The sequence below is a fragment of the Hyperoodon ampullatus genome (assembly GCF_949752795.1).
Source record: "Hyperoodon ampullatus genome assembly, chromosome: 18".
Lineage (NCBI taxonomy): Eukaryota > Metazoa > Chordata > Mammalia > Artiodactyla > Ziphiidae > Hyperoodon > Hyperoodon ampullatus.
Genome location: NC_136931.1, coordinates 55,412,447 through 55,428,983, shown reverse-complemented (window position 1 = coordinate 55,428,983; position 16,537 = coordinate 55,412,447). Strand labels below are relative to the sequence as shown.

The 16,537-nt window shown below is 50.8% G+C and overlaps 1 protein-coding gene across 1 annotated transcript; it reads left to right on the top strand.

Moving 5' to 3' along the window:
• Positions 1-76: 76 nt before the first annotated feature.
• HSD17B14 (hydroxysteroid 17-beta dehydrogenase 14) lies at positions 77-15,447 on the top strand (the record flags this gene model as incomplete). The annotated part of the gene is made up of 9 exons (XM_079723933.1): positions 77-164; positions 674-712; positions 827-909; positions 1,423-1,489; positions 4,081-4,172; positions 14,550-14,654; positions 14,904-14,971; positions 15,087-15,183; positions 15,274-15,447. 9 exons carry the CDS (start codon positions 77-79, stop codon positions 15,445-15,447), a joined length of 813 nt encoding a protein of 270 aa, XP_079580059.1.
• Positions 15,448-16,537: the final 1,090 nt, after the last annotated feature.

Here is a 16,537-nt window from a genome sequence, read left to right as displayed (position 1 = left end):
GACCCCACGACCTCACCGGACTTTGAGGTGGATAGAAGCCTGGAGTGAGTAACAGAGGGAGAGAGTTTCACGCAGAATGGCAACGGGAACGCGCTATGCTGGGAAGGTGGTCGTCGTGACCGGGGGCGGGCGCGGCATCGGAGCCGGGATCGTTCGAGCCTTCGGTGAGTGGGGTCTGGCTGGCTCTGAATATTGGGAGTCTGGGAGAGGAGGGACCCTGGGGGGCTAATTAATGGGTGTGGAAAGAAGTGTCTTCTGTACTGGAATCTAGATTCTTATCTTATAAAATCCTATTTGCAAAGTTAATGAAAAGATAGGCAGTGGTAGCCTGGGGCCTGAGATTTCGGCGGATTTCCAAACGCCATTGACTCCCTTTCGGCGGGTCTCAGTAATAGCTACAAAACGGGTGGTTTGGGGGAACATGCCTCTTACAGATTTAGGGTTTACTCTGGAACCCAGGGATGGAGGCTCAGGAGCTCCAGCAAGCACCTGGAGCAGCCAAGGAGAATATGTGTCAAAACTTCTGCCCTTTGTCCTAGGGGATTATCATGAGACTTTGGGGTCACGAGGGGAGCATAGTGGGAGACGGCCCCACTTCAGGTGGCCACTAGAGGGCAGCAGAGGGCTTCGCAAAGGCCTGTGCTGGGGTAACCAGTTCTCTTCCCATCCCCAGTGGAAAGCGGTGCCCAAGTGGTTATCTGTGACAAAGATGGTGAGTGAGGGTCCCTCAGTCCTCACCCCCACCCCTCCAGGAGGAGTCCAGGCCCCCAGACCCTTCCTCCCTCAGACCCAAGAGTCCAGACCCCCAGCCCTTCTCTTCCTGCAGAGTCCGGGGGTCGGGCGCTGGAGCGGGAGCTTCCTGGCACTGTCTTTCTGCTCTGTGATGTGACTCAGGGAGAAGATGTGAGGGTGAGCGTATTTTCTGTCCCTACCCCCGGTATCTCCAATTGTTTCTCCACCCCGCCCCAGGCTTTTGCACATGCTGTTCCCTCTGCTTTTCCCCCTTCTGGCTAACTTGTACCCGCCCCAGAGGTTTCAGCTCAGTATCATTTCAAGGTTTTCCCTAACTCTGCTGGCCAGGTCCTGTGTCTCCTAGGAAGATTCTCCTTTATCTCCCACTCCTTCAAGGCTCTTGTCACACCTGTCATGTGGATTGGGACAAATAAATTCCCCACAGTGGGTCTCTTTCTGTAAGAGTTTTTCTCTTTCCTCGGGGTTTCTAGTCCTTCTCTTTAGCCAGTATCTCTGACATCTGCCCCCGCACCCCAGCCCCAGGTCTCTGGAGTAGTGACCACAGTGTGAATGTCACCAGCCCTCTGGTCTCTGGCCCCTCAGCTGTGACTCCTGTCCCCACCTCGCTTTTGGACCCTCGGCTCCAAAAGGCCTGGTCACTGCTCACTCACAAGATATCTTTCTCTCCAGACCCTCATTTCTGAGACCATCCACCATTTCGGCCGCCTGGATTGTGTAGTCAACAGCGCTGGCTACCGTGAGTCATGAGTCCTGAGGGCTGTTCTCCACTGGTGTCAACCCACCTCCTGGCTTCCCACCCCAATGCTGGCTCTGTTCCATCCCTGCTGTGTGCCCCCAGGCCTGTGCCCTTAGCCCTTTTGAGCATCCGTTTCTAGATCTCTAAAATGAAAATCACCACCCTTGTCATCATTATAGGGTTGTTGTGGGTATTGAATAGTGTAACTGCTCAGCCTCATAATTACCGGAACTGTCTTGGGCAAATAGCTGCCATCTTGTAGCCTCAGTTTCTTACTTATGAAGTGAGACTGATGACTGAGATGATGTACTCTCTACACATGGTCTATAGGGCTTGGTGTGGAGGCTTTGAAGGGAAATTGCCATCAGCTTCATGCTTACCATTCATAAGAATGCCTCACATTGGTAAACCGAGGCTCAGAAAGGTGAACTGATTGGACTGGGGTCACACAGCAAGGCCATGGTAGAAAGAAGCCTCTCTTATTGGCTGGGCAACTTAGAGCAATTGACTTACCCTCTCTGGGCTGCACTTCCCTTCTCTGTTGTAAGAATTTAGAGACGGCAGATACTAGTGCATCCTTTCTCTCTGTGTCCTTGAGCCTTTCAACAGATATTTATTGAGCATCTACTATGCCCCACATTCTGTCCTAGGGACTGGGGATTTAGCAGTGAACAAAACTGACCAAGCATTCCTGTCCTCATGGGATTCACATTGTAGAGTAAGAAAATAGATCAGAAAAGACAGATACAGTTAATCCTCATTATTTGCGGATTCCTATTTGCGAACTCACCTCCTTGCAGGGTGGGTTGTAACCCCAGAATCAGTACTCACTGTGCTTTCCCGGTATTCACGGACATGCGCAGAGAGGCAAAAATTTGAGTTGCCTGTAGCACATGTTCCCAGCTAAGGTCAAACATGGTGATGCTCTGCCCTCTGGGTTTAGCTTTCAAACAGAGAGATGCCCAGAGGTGGAGACGGGAGAGGGCAGTGTCTGTAAGGAGCTCCCTCTGAGGCCAGCTGGATGGGTTTGAATCCCCGCTCTGGCATCTGTGAGTAGGGCAGCCTCGGGCAAGTCACTTAACACTTCTGTATTTGCAAAATAAATAAAATAGAGTCTGCCAGTATGGGTTGTTTTTAGGATTTAAGATTATAATATTTATGTTAGATAGCCATATAACTATATACATATGTACATATATACATACACATATATGTCCTGTCTTAGTCTGTTCATGCTGCTATAACAGAAATACCATGGACTGGGTGGTTTAAACGACAAACATTTATTTCTCACAGTTCTAGAGGCTGGAAAGTCCAAGATCAAGTCAGAAGCAGATTTGGTGTCTGGTGAGGGCCTGCTTGCTGGGGCCTCACATGGTGGAAGGAAGGAAGGACCTCACGGGGGTCTCTTTTATAAGGGCACTAATCCCATTCAAGAGGGAGCCATCAGGCTTCCCTGGTGGCGCAGTGGTTGAGAGTCCGCCTGCCGATGCAGGGGACATGGGTTCGTGCCCCGGTCCGGGAAAATCCCACATGCCACGGAGCGGCTGGGCCTGTGAGCCATGGCCACTGAGCCTGCGCGTCCGGAGCCTGTGCTCCGCAATGGGAGAGGCCACAGCAGTGAGAGGCCTGCGTACCGCAAAAAAAAAAAAAAGAGGGAGCCATCCTCATGACTTAACTCCCACAGAACCCCACCTACAAATACCATCACATTGGAGGTTAGGATTTTAACATATGGAATTTGGGGGAGGGACACAAACTTTCAGTTAATAGCATGTATATGTTATAATGTAATATTATATATATGTATTTCCCCTAGGAGCAGTGGGTCAATAGTCACTAATTCAGTGTTCGCTGTGACTTTGTGGACTATAGCTGCCTCGAATAAGGATAATTGATTGTATATATTAGCATGTCTGGTAGTGATAAAGGCTATGAAGAAAAATAAATCTGATTGAGGGCTTAGAGAATGGCAGGGGCTGTTTTGTACAGAGGATCTGGGGTGGAGTCTCTGAAGATGTTTGAACCGTTCTCTGAAGGAAGCAAGGCCATAAGCCCTGGGTCTCCAGGAGGAATAATCCAATATTTCATTAACTTTCCATGGTCTTGTTTCCCATCTCTCCGTCCCTTCATCCACTTTGACTCTTTTTTTTTTTTTTTTTTGTGGTACGTGGGCCTCTCACTGCTGTGGCCTCTCCCATTGCGGAGCACAGGCTGCGGACTCACAGGCTAAGCGGCCATGGCTCACGGGCCCAGTCGCTCCGTGGCATGTGGGATCCTCCCGCACCGGGGCACGAACCCGTGTCCTCTGCATCGGCAGGCGGACTCTCAACCACTGCGCGACCAGGGAAGCCCCCATTCTTTCTTTTAAGGCTAATATTCCAAGTGTACATACAAACCACATCTTCTTAATCCAGTTTTGAGACTTTTTAGTAACCACTATGCAGCCTCCTTTCCTTTTTGGGACCCTTGACCCTCTTGTCTGCCACTCCTCCCGCCCTGCACCCCGCATGCCTATTTCCCTTCCCTGCTCTCCTGTCTTCATGGTTCCCTCATCCTCTCCTCTCCCTCTCTTCCACCCCCACCCTTAGATCCACCTCCGCAGTGGCCCGAGGAGACCTCTGCCCAGGGCTTCCGGCAGCTGTTGGAGCTGAACCTGCTGGGGACGTACACCGTGACCAAGGTGAGCAGCCGCCTGACAGTGAGAGTGTCAGACCCACTTGGTCTCAGAGCCAAATGTTTTCTGTGCCTTGCTTTGATCTTATTCCAGAAGGACTACATTTTTGTAGAAAAGAAATGCATGCAGATCCCTACATCTGGCCAAAGCTACCTGTGTTGCTACATAGCCCAGTCTTCTTAGGAACCTTCCAGAACCTTCCAAAGTGGTGTGGTGGTAGTGGTGGGGGATGTTAAGGATCTGAAGAAAGGAGTTAGGACAAGGAATCAGTAATAGACAGTCACAGCTTTGCTACCCAGTGAATAGCTATTAGGAGCAAAGAGTATCTCCTTCAGGCTTCCCTGGTGGCGCAGTGGTTGAGAGTCCACCTGCCGATGCAGGGGACACGGGTTCGTGCCCCGGAGCGGCTGGGCCCGTGAGCCATGGCCGCTGAGCCTGCGCGTCTGGAGCCTGTGCTCCGCAATGGGAGAGGCCACAGCAGTGAGGGGCCCGCGTACTGCAAAAAAAAAAAAAAAAAAAAAGAGTATCTCCTTCTACCTCTGCGCCTTTCCTCTGAATCTTCCCCAAATCGCCTCCTACTTACTATCTCAGTTCAAATACCATCTCTTCAGAAAGGCCTTTCCTGACTACTCTTGCTCATATGGCACCTACATGTACATGTACATATTCGTTCTCTATGATAACTTATTTTCATCAAAGTACTTTTTATTTATTTATTTAATTTATCATCATAATACTTTTTTTTTTGCTGTGCCGTGGGACTTGTAGGATCTTTGTTCCCTGACCAGGGATCAAACCCGTGCTTCCTGCAGTGGAAGCACAGACTCCTAACCACTAGAACGCCAGGGAATTCCCCATTAGAATACTTTTTTTAAATAGTTTATTTATTTATTTATTTTTGGCTGCGTTGGGTCTTCATTGCCGCGCGCCGGCTTTCTCCAGTTGTGGCGAGCGGGGGCTACTCTTTGTTGCAGTATGTGGGCTCCTCATTGCGGTGGCTTCTCTTTGTTGCGGAGCACGGGCCCTAGAGCGTGCGGGCTCAGTAGTTGTGGCACACGGGCTTAGTTGCTCCGCGGCATGTGGGATCTTCCCGGACCAGGGATCAAACTTGTGTCCCCTGCATTGGCAGGCGGATTCTTAACCACTGCGCCACCAGGGAAGCCCCCATTCTGTCATTCTTGCTTCATGTTGACTCCTCACTTTTTCTTTTCTTTACCTTTTCTGGATTATTTGAAAGCAAATCTGAGATATCATTATTTCACCCATAAATAAAATAATTCAGTATGATCTTTACTAGATAAGGTTTTTTTTTTGTTTTTTAAGTGTGTATCTGTGTGCTCTTTTAGACAGGGTGGGTGGTCAGAAGGCTTCTCTAAGAGGTGACATTTGAGTCAAGACCCCAAGGAGGTATGTGGGCAATTGTGGTCCAGCAGAGGAACAGCCAGTGCAAAGGTCCTGGGGTGGGAGTGCTTGGCGTGTAGGAGGGACAGCGAGGAAGGCAGCGTGACTGAAGCAGACGAAGCAGGGAGAGGCTGGAAGTTGAGGGCAGATCGTGCTGGGTCTTGTAAACCGCGGAGAGGACTTGGCTTTGACACTGCCTGAGCTGGGAGCCATAGAGTGTTCGGAGCAGAGGAACTCGAACTGCCGTAGTGGGATCTGGTGCCCTCTGGTGGCCGGGTGGGGAACAAAGTGGGGGGCAAGGGCAGAGGCCAGGAAGCCAGTGAGGAGGTGACGATGGGATGGTCCAGGCCAGAGGAGGTGATGTTGGATCCCACCAGGCTGGTGGCTATGGATTTGGTGAGAAGTGGTCTGATTCTGCATACATTTTTTTCCATAAGTTTTTCTGTTTATTTATTTATTTATTTATTTTTATTTGGCTGCCTCGGGCCTTAGTTGCGGCTCACGGGATCTTCGTTGCAGCGAGAGGGCTCTTCATTGCTGCTTGCAGGCTTCTCTCTAGTTGTGATGCTGGGACTCCAGAGCGCACAGTCTCAGTAGTTGCGGTGTTAGGGCTCTCTAGTTGTGGCACGTGGGCTTAGTTGCCCTGTGGCATGTGGGATCTTAGTTCCCTGATCAGGGATCGAACTCGAGTTCCCTGCATTGGAAGGCGGATTCTTAACCACTGGACCACCAGGGAAATCCCTGGATGCATTTTAAAGGTAGACTTGTTAAGATTTCCTTATAGACTAGATGCGGCGGCAGACTTGAGAAAGAAAGGAGTGGGTGGGGTTTTTGTTTGTTTGTTTGTTTCCCCCAACCCCAATCCCCAGCAATGGGCAGGAAGGCGTTGCCATCTGCTGCCCTGGGGAAGCCTGGGGAGGAGCAGGCGGGGTGGGGGGCTGTCGAGTGAGAGATGCCCACCAGACATCTGCGTGTGGGCCATGGGTCTAGGGCAAAGGTTGAGGCCTGGAGACATCAGTTTGGAGCGCACCAGCTTGAGGCTAGAGGAGCTCAGGAAAGCGAATGTGAACAGAGGGGAGGGGGCACGGAGTGGGTCAGGGGTCACCTGTGTGGAGAAGCTCAGGTGCTTCCCCAGATCTCATCCGAGATCCAGGTGAAATATCCCCAGGCAGTTGGATAATCTGTCTCTCAACCAATCAACCCTGGCTCCTGTCCCCAGTTTCTGTTCACCTTCTAAGATTGGCACCTCCTGGGAATTCCCTGGCGGTCCAGTGGTTAGGACTGCGCGCTTTCACTGCGGAGGGCACGGGTTCAATCCCTGGTCTGGGAACTAAGATCCCGCAAGTCAGTGGTACGCGGCCAAAATAATAATAATAATAATAATATAATAATAATAATATTGGCACCTCTGTACAATAAGGCACGCACACACCACAGCCCGTAAAGCGTATGTGCGTGTGTGTATTTGTTTTTCCCTTCCTTGGCTGTGCCGGCAGCATGTGAGATCTTAGCTGCCCCACCACGGACCGAACCTGAGCTCCTTGCATTGGAAGCACGGATCCTTAACCACTGGACCACCAGGGGCTTCCCGTGTGTGTGGTTTTTTTTTTCTTTCTCTCCTTCCCTCATTAATTGCCAGCATTTTTAAAAAGAGAGAAATTTCTCACAAACAACTGGATTTCTGGTTTCTCTTGAAAAGTTGGCCAACTGGACCCATGGCAAGGGCAACAGTCTGCTAAATGTGGCCTGGCTCCCCACTGTACCCCATTCCCCAGCTCTCCCTCCTTGGCCTCCCGACTCTGTTACCTGTGAGTGGCTGGTGCAGAAGCCTCACGTGAGGGTCTAGATCTGGGGTCCACCTGCCTGGGTTCTCTGTCACTTCCTACTTGTAACATCAGGCAAGATTCTCAGTCTCTCTGCACCTAGGTTTTCTCATCTGTAGAAGGAGGCTAATAGTGGTAGTAATTCACGGCGTTGTCCTGAGAATTGAATGAGATTAAATTAAATACCCACAAAGCCCTTAGAACATACCTGGCACAGAGGTTACTGTCTGCAAGGTATTATTGTTTATCGCAAACCTTGCCCCACTCTGTTTCTTGCGGCCAATCTACCTCACTCAGTTTGCAGTCTCTGAGATACATATTGGGCAAATGAATCCTGGGAGAAGTAGAAGGGAAAAGGTGAAGTTTGAGCTGAACCTTGAATGGGAGGGAAGGAAGTAGAGAAGTAGGACACAGGGTGTTTCACTTGCCAAAAGAGTGTGCAAAGGCGCTGGGGCAGAAACCACCTGGGTGTATTTTAAGAACAGGAGAACCTCCATCTCCATCTCCCTTTAGCAATTATAAGCATTTTGTTAAGCTTGTTCTATCCATTGCCTCCTGCCATCCCCTACCCGGACATCATATAATTTCATTAGTAAGAACTTCATAAATACTACCAATGGATTAGAACGTTTATTTATTTTTATTTTGACATAATTTAAGACTTATTGCCCGGATAATACAGAGGAGTCCTGTATATGCAGACTCCGTTGTTAACATTTTACCAAATTTGCTTTATTCTATCTCTCTATTTGAGAGTAAGTTGCAAGCATGATGTCTATTTACCCTTCAGTGCTTTGGAGGGTATTTCCTAAAAACTAGAACATTCTCTTACACCATGATAGTAACATTAACATTGATATCATGATCTTAGCTAATCTAGAGACTTTCTTATTCAGATTATTAGAATTCTTATCATGGTACCGTGGCCACACCTGTGTTAGTCGGGGTTCCCCCAGAAGCAGAGTCCAGGTAGGGATTGAAAGGCAGGATGGATGGAAGGCGATCCCAGGAATCGCTTCCTTCAGCCTGGGGAGTAGTTGCCAGGCAGCTGATGAAGGGCGTCACCAAGCAAGTTGCCACCAGGTGGGTCACCATCCCCTGGGGGCACTCTGGGATTCAGCGAGAAACATGCACCTCAGTTATCCCTCCATCTAAGAGGCAAGGGAGAGCCAAATATTGTTTTAACTTAAAAATACATTTGGGGGCTTCCCTGGTGGCGCAGTGGTTGAGAGTCTGCCTGCCGATGCAGGGGACACGGGTTCGTGCCCCGGTCTGGGAAGATCCCACATGCCGCAGAGCGGCTGGGCCCGTGAGCCATGGCCGCTGAGCCTGCGCATCCGGAGCCTGTGCTCCGCAACAGGAGAGGCCACAACAGTGAGAGGCCTGCGTACCGGAAAAAAAAAAAAAAAGAAAAAAGAAAACATTTGGGGGTCTTCCCTGGTGGTCCAGTGGTTAGGGCTCTGTGCGTTCACTGCCAAGGGCCTGGGTTCAATCCCTGCTCTGGGGACTAAGATCCTGCAAGCAGTGTGGGGTGACCAAAAAAAAAAACCATTTAACTTCATGTTAATAATTAAAATTAAGACTTTTTTACATGACCAAATTACTATTAGATCTCCTAAGAAAATTAACAGTAATTTCTTAATACCCAAGCCCTATTTAAATTCACCTACTTGTTCCCAAATGTCTTATTATAGTTGGTTTGTTCACACCAAGCTCCAAAGTCTGCCGATTGCATTTGGTTTTCCAGAGGGCAGAGACTTTTGTCTACTTCTTCCTGCCTCTATCCCAGTGCCTGTTGTAAAGAAATTTGTCAACATGTGTAAGTTGCTGCCATTATCGCCATTGTCATCATTATAACCATCACCACCATCATCATCATCACCATCATTCCCATCATTGCCATCATCACCATCATCATCATCACCATGATTACCATCATCATCATTGCCATCACCACCCTCATCATTATAATCATCACCACCATGATTCCCATCACCATCACTGTCATCATTATTAAACCATCATCATTACCATCTTCACCATCATTGCCGTCATCATCATTGTAACCATCACCACCATCACTACCATCACCATTATCATCATCATTATTTACCACCATCATCATGACCATCTTTACCATAATTGCCATTACCACCATCATCACCATCATCATCATTATAACCATCATCACCATCATTCCCATCACCACCATGACTGCCATCATCATCATTGTCATCATTTACCACCATCATTACCATCTTCACCATCATTGCCATCATCACCATCATCATCATTATAACCATCACTGCCATCTTTGTCATCATTATTAAATCATCATATTACCATCTTCACCATCATTGCCATCATCCCCCCATCATTATCATCATTACCTTCATCACCATCATCATCACCACCACCAGTCTCCCTTGAAAGCTCTTTAAGTGTTGATTCTGGGACCCCAGGCCTCCTGAATCAGAATCTCTGGGTCTTTGGCCTCCCTGGTGGATTCTGACACAAGCTAAAGTTAGCCATTCCCTAGGCTAGAGAAAACAAGAGAGGAATTAGGGATATTTATATAGTTAAGGAAATGAGATCTTGTCAGTAGGGATCACAGAAGATGTTTGAGCACAGGAGTGTCCATTGTAGACTCTCAGAGCTGGATTGGTTCTTAGAAACCTATCCATTCGTTCATCTATTTAGTCATCAAAGACTGACCAAGCATTCGTAGGTGCTGGGGATACACCACGTGGTCTTTGCCCTTGTGGAGTTTATAGTCATGGGGCAGCCGAGTGTTACTAAATAAACAAGAGGTGAGTTTATATGGGTGAGTGTGTTCTGGTGCTGGTTTGTTCTGGGGGTCAGGGTAGGCTTTTTGGAGGAAGTGAAACATGAATGACATTAACTAGGGGAGAGGTGGGGCAAAGGGAGGGAGTCAGGCCATTAAGAGTCCAGTGGGTCCTTGATGGAGCTACACGGAGATGCAGGTGTTCCTGGCAGAGAACAGCCTGTGCAGAGGCCTGGCCGTGGGAGAGAGTTAGGAGCTCTCAAGGTGCTGAGTGCAGTGAGTGAAGGGGGTGGTACAGGAAGGCGTTGGGGGGCAGATATATCAGGCTTGGATGGCCATGCTGAGGCATCTGGTCTTGACCTCAAGAGCAATAGGAAGCCATAGAAGATACCTGAGCAAGGAAGTGATGTGAGCCCATTAATACTAACAGATAACAGATCATTAGTAGTAACAGGTCATTCTGTCTCTTGTATGAGGAACAAATCTGTGGGCAAAGTGGGGTGAGAATTCGTATCAGGAGATGATCGTACTTGTGCACGTGAGAAGAGATGGCCTTCAAGGCCTCACACACTCTGGCCCCTGTTGCTCCTCTGATCTCACTTCCCACCGCAGTGGCCTCCTGGCTGCCAAACACACCCAGCCTGGTTCTGCCTCAGGACCTTTGCACTCGCTGTTCCCTCTGCCCAGCATGGTTTTCTCTAAGAAATGCCTACAGCTCACATCTGGACTCAAAATGCTCAATTCTGGGACTTCCCTGGCAGTCCAGTGGTTAAGACTCCACGCTTCCACTGCAGGGGGCATGGACAGGTTCAATCCCTGGTCCAGGAAATAAGATCCCGCAAACTGTGAGGAGAGGCCCCAAAAAAAAGAATGAAAAAAAGAAGCTCAAATCTCACCTTCCCAAAGCCCTCCTTTGGGCACCCTGTTTGAAACTGCACCCAGCCCAACACTCCCATTCCCCCTCCTCCTGCTCTCCTTCTTGTTTCATATCCCTAATTACACTCTAGAACATTCCATAGTGCACTTGGATCTGTTTCTTGCTGCCTCCCCATGGAACTTGGGCTCCATGAGGGCAGAAATCTCTCCCGGTCTTGTTTCCTGCATTTACCCCAGTACCTGGCACATAATAGGTCCTCACGAAATGTTTGTGAAATGAATTAACGAGGCGGAGGGAATTGTAGAGATTCAAGAGCTCCTTGGTGATGGGTCTGATGAGGAACTGAGGGTGAGGGAGGCTCCGGAAGACCCCCAGATCTCCCGGGTCTCCGGCTTGAGAAACTGGGTGGGAGCGAGCCCCATGTCAGAGGCTGGGAACCAGGAAGAGGGGCAGATTTTAGGGGGGGACAATGGGGTAAGTTTTGCACTCAAGACACGGAGATGAAAATGCCCGAGGGGGCCAGGTCAGGAGCTCCAGAAGGGGGCTCCAAGGGAGATTTAGGAGATGCTGGTGGAAACCCAGCAAAGTGGGGGGTTTCCACGGCAGGGCGCAGAGAGCGAGAAGCAGACGCAGGAACCTGAACATTTAGGAGACCTGGAGTCAGGCCAGGGAGAGCCTGCAGGAGTTCTCTGAGCAAGCCAGGCTGTTTCAAATTGGGCGCCTGAAGGGAGGAAGGGAAGGAGGGACAGGGAGAGTCAGCAGGTCTCTTACCAGCAGGTCCTTGATGCAGCTACACAGAGGTACAGGCGACCTTGGCAGGAGGAGTGGGGGAGGATGCCTGCCAAGGAATGCCTGGGTTAGGGTTGGAAAGGGGCCGAAGGGAGCGTGGGACAAATATTTATTGAATGCTAGCTGTGTGCCCAGTGCTGAGATAAGGGTGGTGAATAAACCCGTCTCAGCCCCCATGGACCTCACCTTTGCAGGTTGGGGGAGGGGAGGGAATTAAACAGCTGGGCAGGGAGGGATGAGGATTAAGGAGAGAAATATGGCCAGGGCAGGGCCTGGGGAGGCAGGGTTTCAAGGCTGGTGAGAGTGAGGGGAGACAGGGAGAACATTTAGAGTTGTCAGAAGTTTCTTTTTTTTCTTTTGTTTTTTTTGTGGTACGCGGGCCTCTCACTGTTGTGGCCTCTCCCGTTGGCTCCGGATGCGCAGGCTCAGCGGCCATGGCTCACAGGCCCAGCTGCTCCGCGGCATGTGGGATCTTCCCGGATCGGGGCATGAACCCGTGTCCCCTGCATCGGCAGGCGGACTCTCAACCGCTGCGCCACCAGGGAGGCCCTCTTTTTTTTTTTTTTTTAAGATTTTTTTTTTTATGTGGACCATTTTTAAAGTCTTTATTGAATTTGTTACAATATTGCTTCTGTTTTATGTTTTGGTTTTTTGGCTGCCAGGCACGTGGCATTTTAGCTCCCCGAGCAGGGATCGAACTTGTACCCCCTGCATAGTGGAGTCTTAACCACTGGACTGCCAGGGAAGTCCCAAGTTGTCAGAAGTTTTTATTTGCTTATGGGTTTTGGTCTCAGATAGCCAAGCCATAAATACTGGCTCGTGACCAATCACGTGACCCTCTGAGCATCAGTCACCCTTTCGCTCCTCAGTCTCCTCACCTGGAGGAAGGCGCTGTCGACTAGACCTCATTTTAGGGTTGTCGTGAGGATTAAATGAGCTAATCTGTGTAAAGAGCTGAGAACAGGACTTCCCTGCTGGAGCAGTGGTTAAGAATCCGCCTGCCAATGCAGGCGACACAGGTTGGAGCCCTGGTCCGGGAAGATCCCACATGCCGCAGAGCAACTAAGCCCGTGCACCCCAACTACTGAGCCTGCGCTCTAGAGCCCGTGAGCCACAACTACTGAGCCCACGTGCTACACTACTGAAGCTCGTGCGCCTAGAGCCCGTGCTCAGCAACAAGAGAAGCCACCGCAATGAAAAGCCCGAGTACTGCAATGCAAAGTAGCGCCCGCTCACCGTGACTAGAGAAAGCCCACGCGCAGCAACGAAGACCCAGCGCTGCCAGAAATAAATAAATAAATAAATTTATTTTAAAAAAAAACAAAGCTGAGAACAGGGGCAGGTGCATAATAGATCCTCAATAAATTCATTCATTGATGACAAAGATATTTATTGAACACCTACTATGTGCCAGACACCTTAGTATGGGGGATGAATCAAAATAAGAAATTTCAATCGTCCCTCGTAGGTTTTTGCATTCTGGTGGGAGAGACACAGAATAAGCAAATAAGCAAGTAAAAAAAAAATATGGCATGTCAGAAGGAGGTGTGTGACACAGGGAAAAGGAATCAGGAAGAGGGCTGGGGACCCAGGGGTAGGCAGGTTGCAGTTTTAAATAGAACAGTCAGGGAATCCTCACTGAGAAGATGACATTTGAACAGGATTTGAAGTTGCTGAGGGGATAGTATTGTTCCACTTTAGCCCTGAAACTGTGGAATGAATGTCCCATGTCCCCAGAAAACCTTCGGTCCTGGGCAAACTGGGGAAAGTTGGTCACCCTAGGAGTGAGTCACATGCTGTGTCAGGAGAAACATTCTGGGCAGAGGGAACAGCAAATGCAAAGGCCCTGAGGTTGGAACTCGGGGAGTGTTTGAAGATACAGCACTGAGGACAGGGTGGAGGCCGTTTTTGAGGGAATGGAGGTTAGAAAGAGCTGGTGGGGTGAACCGGAGAGAGAGAGCTAATTTAGCTTCCCATTCTGAGTATCCCTTGGGTGACCCAGCTTGTGCCCATTAATCTTTCATGGCAGGAACAGTCCTTGCCCAAGGCAAGCAAGGGGAGGGATAGAATTTGAGTTTATTCAAGGTCATGTGTAATGGAAGAACAGAGAGACCGACTGGGAGGGAGAGAGAAGGAAAGGGAGAGAGAGAGAGAGTTGAGAGTTAGTTTAGGGACTTCCGGATAGCCAGGGGTTGCCAATTCTGTTGGCAGAATAGGGAGTACATTTCATGAAGTCTTCCCATGTCACATTCTGACCACAGAGCTTTCCCTAAAACTCAGAGAAACCATCTTCCCCTCCACGGATAAAAGAGATTCCTCCCATTTTTGTAAAATATGCAGCCATCTTGGTCTCTCTTGCATTTTCCTATCTTGTTATGGACAGGAGTTTTGAGTAATATACAAAGGCCTAGAGAGAGACACAGGGACCCTGAGAGAGGGGGACAAGGGCACAGGGGAGGCAGAGACAGAGAGAGGCAGGCAGTAGAAGAGTCAGAAAAATCCCTTCCAGACAAGGAGAGACTCCTTAAGGGATGAGACCCAGAGACCCTGGGGCAAACCAGAGAAGGTGCACCCAAAACCCTGGCTGCTGTCCCTACAGGTACCCAGATCAACTAGTGAGCATACCCAGGAGATGGTCATCAGGATGCATTTCAACAGGGCAGGGGGAGATCCAGGGGCTTGGGTGGCTTACTCTGCTGTCTCCCCAGCTCGCCCTCCCACACCTGCGCAAGAGCCGGGGGAATGTCATCAACATCTCCAGCCTGGTCGGGGCAATTGGCCAGTCCCAGGCGGTTCCCTATGTGGCCACCAAGGTACACCATGGAAGTACCCTGCCCCTTCCTTCAGGAACCTCAGCCCTGAGGCATGGCCACCTGTGACATGTTGTTACACATCAAGGCTCTCCCAAGAGACAGAGCCTGGTGCAGCCCAATGAAACCTGCAGGGAGAGCGTGACTTCCCTCTTCTGATGCCCCTGCTTGATGCCCCCTGGTTGGGAGGAGAGGACAAAAGGAACCTCATCTTCTCTGGTCTGAACTTTCTCCATGCCCCGTCTTCTGCAGGGGGCAGTAACAGCCATGACCAAAGCCTTGGCCCTGGATGAGAGTCAATATGGTGTCCGTGCCAACTGGTGAGCAGCTCCACGTGGGCTGAGAGCCTCCTGGGGGAGCTGGGAAGACTGGGAGTGAGCCCAAGAGGCAGTGTTTGCGGCAGACTTCCCTGACCCCCCTCCTACCTCACCCCAGCATCTCCCCAGGGAACATCTGGACCCCACTGTGGGAAGAGCTGGCAGCCTCAACGCCTGACCCCACAGTCACAATCCGAGAGGGCACGCTGGCCCAGGTAGGAGTGGGAGCCGGGGCCAGGTGGCATGGGGGTGGCGGTCAGGTGGTGGCTCCTCTTGACCCTCCTTTTCCCCTTGTCTCTCCCCAGCCCCTGGGCCGTATGGGCCAGCCAGCGGAGGTGGGGGCTGCCGCTGTGTTCCTGGCCTCCGAAGCCAGCTTCTGCACTGGGATTGAGCTGCTAGTGACTGGGGGTGCGGAGCTGGGGTATGGGTGCAAGGCAGGTCGGGGCGACCCCGTGGAGGCCCCCACCATCCCTTCGTGATCTCCCACATTTCCACTTGGGCTTCCCTGACTAGGGCTCTCCCACCCAAAACTCAGTCTCCCAAATTCCAGTTTCGCCCCCCAACTCTAGACATCAAGACCACTTACCAATGTGCCAAACCACCGCACAGGTTCCCATAAAAGCGCTCTGCAGCCAGAAGGAGGAAGGTATTGTTACATTTATTTTCGGCCCTTTATGAGTCCTATCACACCAGGACCCCGTCCCCCCGCCCCACCCAGCCCCACGCATTCCCACGCGTGGCCTGGACCTGAGGGACTAAAACTCCCGGCAGGCTTTGCAGCAGGAGCCTGTAGCCAGGGTCTCCTGGGAAAAGTATTGCAGGTCGGCTTCACCAGCACGTTAATTAAGAAGGCCCGTAGGGGAGAGTAAATTAAGCTGGAGGAGGTAAAGCAAAAAGATCTGCGCTTTATTCTTGGCCCTTAGGGAAAGGGAGTTTTGACCTTGCTGCCCGCGGGTGGCCAGCGCCAAAAGTCCTGATGTACGAGAAAGCCGGGGTTGAAACTCCCGGGTCAGAGTGAGGAAAGGCTTGGGGGCCGGACTCCTGGGTTTGGGGAGGAGGAGGGAGGAGGAAACTAAGGGGCGTGGACTCCTGGGCTGGGAGGAAGCGGATTCGGTTCCCCGAGGTGGGGAGAGGGGCCCAGTTGGGGGTAAGTCCCCCAGGTGTGGAGGTGGAGCTGCATCGCTGCTGCGGATTGGCCGCGGCGGTGGGGGGCGGGGCGTGAGGCAATCGCTGATTGGCCGCGGCGGAGGCGGGCGCTGTCTCGGCGCCGCGCCCTGACTGCTTCCAGCCGAGGAGGTGGGGGAGGACTGGGGAGGAGGGAAGGAAAACAGGGAGACACCCTGCGGGGGAGGGGTCAGAATTTGACTGGCTGGGCCTGTGGCTTTTAGGACTGGGGAACAGAATTTGGGAGCAAAATGTCCCAGGGTAGAATTACGCAGACTCAGTGACCTAGGGAACGGAGTTTGAGGATAGAGGAGGAACAATATTTTGGTGTCACAGTAACCTGGATGCAGGAGTTGGGGCAACTCTGACCACGGAAGGTTTGGGGGGCACAGTGACCACGGAGCA